The sequence below is a fragment of the Antechinus flavipes genome, chromosome 5, assembly GCF_016432865.1.
Source record: "Antechinus flavipes isolate AdamAnt ecotype Samford, QLD, Australia chromosome 5, AdamAnt_v2, whole genome shotgun sequence".
Taxonomy (NCBI): Eukaryota; Metazoa; Chordata; class Mammalia; order Dasyuromorphia; family Dasyuridae; genus Antechinus; species Antechinus flavipes.
Window position 1 is genome coordinate 188,742,220 of NC_067402.1, and position 7,927 is coordinate 188,750,146.

The 7,927-nt window shown below is 34.4% G+C and overlaps 1 protein-coding gene across 1 annotated transcript in view; it reads left to right on the plus strand.

The window, feature by feature from the left end:
• PLBD1 (phospholipase B domain containing 1) overlaps nt 1-3,175 on the plus strand; it is a 77,109-nt gene extending 73,934 nt beyond the window's left edge. Inside the window, exon 11 of the mRNA XM_051963482.1 lies at nt 2,873-3,175. Coding sequence (XP_051819442.1) covers nt 2,873-3,112 — 240 coding nt within the window. The 3' untranslated portion in view covers nt 3,113-3,175. The remainder of the gene's footprint in view (nt 1-2,872) is intronic.
• The last annotated feature ends 4,752 nt before the right edge of the window (nt 3,176-7,927 follow it).

Sequence of the window (7,927 nt, forward strand, 5' to 3'; positions counted from 1 at the left end):
AGAACAATAATATTCCATAACATTCATATATCACTATTTATTCTGCCATTCTCCAACTGATAAGCATCCCTCAGTTTCGAATTCTTTGCCACTTCAAAAAGGACTACTACAAACATTTTTGCATATATGGGTCTTTTTCCCTCTTTGAGAATTTGTTTGGGATACAGATCCAGTAGAGACACTGCTGGATCAAAGAATAACACATTTTGACAGCTCTTTGGGTATAATTCCAAATTGCTCTCCAGAATGGCTGGTTCATTTCACAACTCCAGCAACAAAGCATCATGGAGGTATTAAAGCCAAACAAAAAGATGCAAAACTGCACTAGAAGGTTTTTTTTTCCTCTTGCCCATTTTTGTTGTCACAAAGTGGGGATAGAAGAGGGAGAAGAGAAAATCCTTTAAAAATTGTCTTTCATTTCTGTTGGGGCTGATTCCTTTTTTTTTTTTTTTAATTGAAAAAGATAGATATACATACATAGTACAAAAATACTTTTGTTGCTGGCAACTACTAATTCAAACGATCCCAAATCTATTGCTTATCCTAAGTCTATTTATATGTCTGTATGCATACATGTATGTATGTATGAAGCCCAATATGTTATCCAGTACACCACCAGATGCCTCTATGTAAAACACATGCAGCAGCTACAGATATGAACTTAAATAGAAACATGCATAAATACTTTTTAGTTTGTCTAAAAGAATGGGCCTTTCTCCTAAATTGTCAGATTCCATAAACCAAAATGAGTAGTCAGAACATAAACACACACATGTGTGAGAGAGTATCGTTCAATTGTTTTCTGTTGTTCCCAACTCTTCATGATCCCATTTCAGTTTTCTTGGCAAAGATACCACAGCAGTCTTCCATGTATGAGATATGTATGCAATACTATTCTTTTTGAAATAAAAGTATTGTTATACGTTGTGTTCTGCTCTAATGACTGTCCTGCTCCTTCTCTCTTGGATACTCCATCAGAACCTTCTCTGCATAGTGGTGAATGTCCTCAAAGCCTGCTGATTTACAGGAACTTGTTTCAATCTTCACTCATCAAGGGGATCTAGCCTTCAATCTCAATGCCCCTCAAAGTGGGAGGACACTGCTAAAAGTAAATTTGTAATAAAAAAATGTAAAAAGCATTGAATTTCTTAGAATCAAAAGACCTAGGTCTCCTTACTCATAGGCCAATGTAATCTATTATATCTTGTCATACAGAAATTCATGTGCAAAAGAAACTCTAGGTTGTATGGGGAAAGGAATAAATTTAATCCATGTTCTGAATCACCAAATGTTGACATGATATATTATATATTTTATTATATTCATAACTTGAGAAAAAAATGACCAAAGGAACTTGGTTCTAGACATCAATGTTTGGCTAGTCTGAATGATAGGATACCTGAAGGACTAATTATTATTTTCCTGAATTTTTCAAAATCCCAGGCTACCTTTGTCTGGACTATCTTACTCTCACTCTCATGACCATTCCACGTTATATCTCAACACAAAACAAGTCTACTACTAGATAAGCCAATGATAACTAGGATGGGAAGAATATCAAACTTGCCATTTGTTAGGTGAGTCTCAAGGTTCATGGAACTTGCAGAGGAATTGAGAACAGTTAAGCTTCTGCTCATTAACTGATGCCTGTGGTCTCAGGCTTGTTCTACTTTTCTTCTTCTTTTTTTTTTTAAATAGTACTTTATTTTTCCAAATACATGTAAAGATAGTTTCCAACATTCATTTTTGTGAGACTTGGTATTCTAAATTTTTTCTCCCTCCCTCCCTTTCCTTCCCTCTCCCCAAAACAGCAAGCCATCTAATAGAGGTTAATTATGAAATCTTTTAAAATCCTTTAAAAAATATTTCCATATTTGTCGTATCATACAAGAAAATTCAGTTGGTCTACTTTTCATTGTTAAGGACAGGAGTGAAGAATGTGCCCCTCTTTCCATCACAATGGGCCAACTTATGTGCTTTCAGAATACATCTAATTATTTTCCTAATACGACTGCAAATAGTCCAGTGTGACTAAAATTTACTTATTCCCAGACAGGGTAGATGAGGTAACATTATAGAAATAACTCATATTGGCATAGATTTAACATTATACTGTAGAGAGGAAGGAAAGGAGGGAAATAAGCCTTTATTTAGACTTTAAGGCAAGAAACTGTTAGCTGATTTGTTTTTGGCAAAAAAAAAAAAAAAAAGAATTCCAACAGAGAGCTTAATAATTGAGGCCCCCCATCATTATTATGTCTCTTTGCCCAGCTTGTGATCTATTTCCCAAAAATCACATCCATTTTAATGCCAGTGGTCTGCATTATGCTTTGTTGATGCTATTATTTCATTAAAATGCTTTTCACCATCATTCCTTATTCCTTAATTTATTTGCAGGAGCCTATCTTATGTCTGTCTTGTACTATTTCTTCATCTTGTTCTTTCCAGAGTCCAATCATGACTCTTGTCCCAGGAAATCTGTTCTTTGTATGTTCACACACAACATACATAGATATATATATGTATATATGTATGCATTCATAGTCAGAATTCCTCATCTCATTAAAATTTCTGGTTGTCCTTACTATCTATATTTCATGTGTATTTTATACTGCCTATATAAATATCTGAGTCATGGGTTGTATTGCTGTCTACTTTCTTAGACTGGGTCTCCTGTGAATTTTTGGTCATCTCTATTTCTATTGTCCTTCCTATATTGTATCTACAATGCATTTTGTCTGGGTTGGTGGATAATTATTGGCAGTTTCCTTCTCTCTCCCTTTCCTTTTCGGTTTAAAATGAAGACTGGAATACAGGTTGTTCAGCATTTTTCCAAATGATTTCAGAAATATTCCTACTTTGTTCCTTCTAGGTGGCAGATGTGTTTTTAGCATCCCAGTTCACTGCATATGCCATCAATGGTCCCACAGTGGATGATGGACTTCCTGTCTTCCAATGGAAACTATTCAACCGTACTGTCCACCAAGGCCTGCCAGAAGCTTACAACTTTGATTTTGTCACCATGAAACCTGTTCTTAAATTGTGTGAATTTCACAAAGAAAAAAAGAAAAGGCGGGGAAAGCAGGTTAGAGGGAGGAAGCGAAGGAACTAAAGGGTTTTTTAAATATATCTATATTTTTTCATAGTCTCACAAATAAACAAGTTTGTTTTCACATTCATTGTTCTTTGTTTTCTTAATTAGCAACAACAGCTACAGGAATTGAGAGTCTCATCTAGATAGCATTAAGCACTAGAAATGAAAAGACAAGAATTTTGATCCTTTCAGGGATTTAAAATCCAAATGGGGAGGTAAGACACATAAATAAAAAGATCATCAATAATACAAGATAGTAGATAATGATAATTGGACCTTCCTGCATAGGAGTGGATGTTGCCACTATTTCTTTTGTTTCTCTTGTGTTTCATTTTTTCCTAATCTCAGTCAGAACATCAGAGATAGATTGAATGCAGCTATGATCTCGTGAGTTTCAAAAAATGAGAGAAAACTTCCAAAATCATTTGAGCATCAGTCAGAGCCAACAGCAACACTAGCCAAGGACAATAAGGAAGCAGCTCTCCTGAAGATTCTTAACCACCTAGTCATGAATTAAGCTAGTGCAATGGTGGATGAAGTAGGAAGATATTTGCAGTTCTAGAAAGCAATGGGAAAAATTCTTTTTGTACAGCAAAATAACAGTTTGGTCATGTATACTTATTGTGTATCTAATTTATGCTCTAATATATTTAACATCTACTGGTCAACCTGCCATCTAGGGGAGGGGGTTGGGGGAAAGAGGGGGAAAAATTGGAACAAAAGGTTTGGCAATTGTCAATGCTGTAAAATTACCCATACATGTAACTTGTAAATAAAATAAGCTATGAAATTAAAAAAAAGAAAGAAAGAAAGAAAGCAATGGGAAAGAGGATGAACGGAAGCAGGAAGAAACTGTGTAGGGACTAATTGGGAAATCTTGTAATGTTCTATTAATAAGTCATAAGTAGCCTAGAGTAATAATAATAATAAAGTAATAAGTAACAATAGCCTGTAATAAAAGTGTGGAGACAAGAATAAATATGAGATCTGAGGTGAGATGAAGGTAAGTAGTTTTTGAATATTCAAAGAACTGTAATGTAAAATGGGATTGAATTTGTTTTTTTTTGTTTTGTTTTGTTTTTTGGCTTAGAGGGCATAACTGGTCCAACAGGTAGAAGGGGAGTAAATTTAGCTCACTCTAAATAAAAACTACATACCAAATTGAGTTATGGAAAATTGAAGGCAAACAGGGTTAAGTGACTTGCCCAAAATCACACAGCTAGTAATTCTCTGAGAGATTTGAATGCAGGTCTTCCTGACTCTTACCCAGCACTCTCTCCACTGTGCCACCCAGCTGCCCTAAGTCTAGCCTCGTTTTCCCCCAAATGGTAATTTGTGAGTAAGCATTTGACCATACCAGGGTATGTGAAAGTAAGTAATTGAGATAGGCTAGAAAAGTAGCACACAGAGTGAGTACCTTAAATGCCAGGACAAGCAATGAAGGGCCATTGAGGGTTTTTGAGAAGAGGAATAGTATGATCAGAATGGTACCTTAGGAAGATAACTGGTAGGAACAAGAAGGATGCATTAAAGAAGAGAGAGACTAGAATAAAGACCAATTAATTTAATAGACCATTTTAATAATCTGGGGTAAAAGTACTGAGCCTCCAGATTAGGACGTTTGCAGTGAGAGTGCTAAGTACCATTCATAGAGGTGGGGGGGGGGGGGACCAGACCTTCAGAGGCTGGAGGGGTTTCTCCACTGGAATTGCTTCAGAGTTAGCATCCAAAGGGATGGAAGAAAGGCTGTAGGTTAAATTGTATGGCGTGTTGAAGTCATGATAGCCAAGCTCTCCCAGCATTTCTCTCGAAACAACGTTAAAAGTCTATATCAAATTTTAGAGCGACAGAGTCGACAAAAGATCAGGATGAGACATTTGTCCAGCCCAAGACAACTTAGGACATCAGTAGGTGAGATCTGTGACAATGTGGTACAGGGCAGCCCAGAGTACACAATATAGCGATATCAACTATGGGCAGCAACAGCAGCGGCAGCAGGAGCTTTCAATCCAAAGAAAATAGGGGGATTGGACAACTGGTCAGAAAGAAACTACAGGGGTCCCTGGTGCTACCACTGAGCATATGACCAATCACTGTTGGGCAACTACATTGCCCATACCTAGCACTGGCTTGTAGTTACAGCACAGAGAGAAGTGCTTTCAGTCTCAAGGGAGGTGGGACTCTGGGGAGTAGGGGCCCTTCCTGGCTAAGGACAAAAGGATAGACCAAAAAAGCAGTCACCACCCTTTAAATTAGATCACACCACCCAAGAAGCACTGCAGATTTCCAAACCCTTAGAAGTAATTCTGAAAACAGCAGTACTTTAAAATATATGAAGCTTGGAATAGTGCTTCCAACCTATTCTGTCCTTTTAATATAAAATTCAAAATAAAGAAATGAGCTGGGAAAATGAGCAAATTATAACAAAAACACCTCGACTACAATAATATCAAAGCTACAATACTGAGAGGGAAGATGAAGACAAAAACACAGAAGACAATAATGCAAAAACAGTTATCCCCCCAAAAGGTTAATTAATCAAAGCCCAAAAATAATTGCTGGAAATTTTCTTTTTTAATAAATTAAGAGTGATTGAGGAAAAACTGAGAAAAGAAATGAGAGTAATGCATGAAAAAAAATCTAAAAGCACAAAATACTTTAAAAACCAGAATTGACCAAATAGAAAAAGAGGCAGAAAAACTCAATAAAGAAAATAATTCCTTAAAAATTAGAGCTACTTATTAGAAGCTAATCATCCCATGAGATATCAATAAATGATAAAACAAAAGAATGAATATATATGTAAAAGTGAAATGTTTTATTGGGAAAACAAATGACCTGGAAAATAGATCCTGGAGAGATGATTTATGAATTATTGGATTACCTAAAAGCTAAGAAAGAAGCCTATATATGTTATATTTCAAGAAATTATAAAGTAAAACTATCCTGATATTCTAGAACCAGAAAATAAAATAGAAATTGAAAAAATATGCCAATAATCTTCCATAAATGATCTCAAAATCAAAATTCCCAGGAATATTATAATCAAATTCCAGAGCTGGGTCAAAGAGAAAATGCTTCAAGTTACCAGAAAGCAACTATTTAAATACCATGGAAAAATCAGAACCACACAAAATTTAGCAGCTAGTATATTAAAAGAGCAAAGGGCTTTGAATTTAATATTAAAGAAGGCAAACAAGTTAGGGTTACAACCAAGAATAACTTAATCAGTAAAACAATATAATTCTTCAGGGAGAAAATAAATATTTAATTAAATAGATGAGTTTTTGAGCATTCCTGATGAAAAGACCAGACATGAATAGAAAATTTGACTTTCAACATAAGATTCAAGAAAAACATTAAAAAGGTAAACATAAAAGAGAAATCATAAGGGAATCAATACAGTTAAACTGTATTCATTCCTATATGGTAAGGTAACATGTAGCAAATAAGAATTTTATTATTATTCAGGCAATTAGAAGGCCTCTACATAAATTGCACAGGAGTAAGTTGATTATGCTGGGATGATCTAACCAAAAAAAAAAAAAAAAATTGATAAAAAGGGATGTGCTAGAGAAAAGGGGAAGAGGAAGAAGAACAGGGAAATTTTCTTCCATGAAAGAGAAGCACAAAGGGATAATATTGTAAAAAAAAAAATTACCCTGGCATGGATTCTGTCAATATAAAGTTATTATTAAATAAAATAAAATAAAATTTAAAAGAGAGAGAAGCACAAATAAAAGCTTTCATAGTAGAGGGGAAAATGGGAGTGGGATGGAGTGGTAAGCAATGCTTAAACTTTATTCTCATTAGAAGTGGTTAAAAGAAGGAAGAATATACAGGCACATTCAGTTGGAAATTGAGAGCTATCTTATCTGACAGGGAAGTAGAAGGAAAATAAGAGAAAGGGGGAAGGAAGGATAAAAGAGAGAGCAGATTAAGGAAAGCAGGAGCAAAATAGTAGACTTTTTAGGAGAAACATTATGAAAAGAAAGAAGAATAAACAGAAGAAAATAAATTAAAGGGAAATGGGTAGTTAGTAACCATAACTATGAATGTAAATGGGATGAATTAAACATAAAACAAAATGGATAGCAGAATGGATTAGAAACCAGAATGTAACAAATGTCTTTTACAAGAAATGCATCTAAAACAGAGAGAGATATATACAGTTAAAATAAAGGACTGGAGCAGAATCTTTTATGTAGAAAAAAAGCAGGGGTAGTAATCATAATCTCAGAGAAAGCAAAAGTCTAAATAAAATTAGACCTAATTAAAAGGGTTAGGCAGGAAGATTACAACTTGTTAAAAGATATCATAGATGACAAAATAAAATCAGTACTAAACATATGCACCAAATGGCATAGCAGCCAGATTCTTAAAGAAAAAGTTAAATAAATGTATGCCAGAAGAAAATCGACAGTAACACTATTCTAGAGAGGGATCTCAATTTTCCCCACTCAGAGATAAATTTTAACTATAAACCAAATAAGAAAGAAGAAGTGAATAGAATTTTAGGAAAGTTAGACATGATAGAACTCTGGAGAAAATTGAATGGGAACAGAAAGGATTATACCTTTTCTCAGTAGTGGCACGTTGACAAAAATTGACCATGTTTTAAGGCATAAAAACCTCACAAATAAATATAGAAAAGCAAAAATATTAAATACACCTTTTTCAGACCCTAATACAATGAAAATTACATTCAACAAAGGGCTATGGAAGCATAGATTAAAAATTAATAGGAAATTAAATAATCCTTTAAAATTATTAGTTTTCAACATTTAATAATATTTTGATTTTGATTTTTTCTCCTTTCCCCAATGAAGCAAT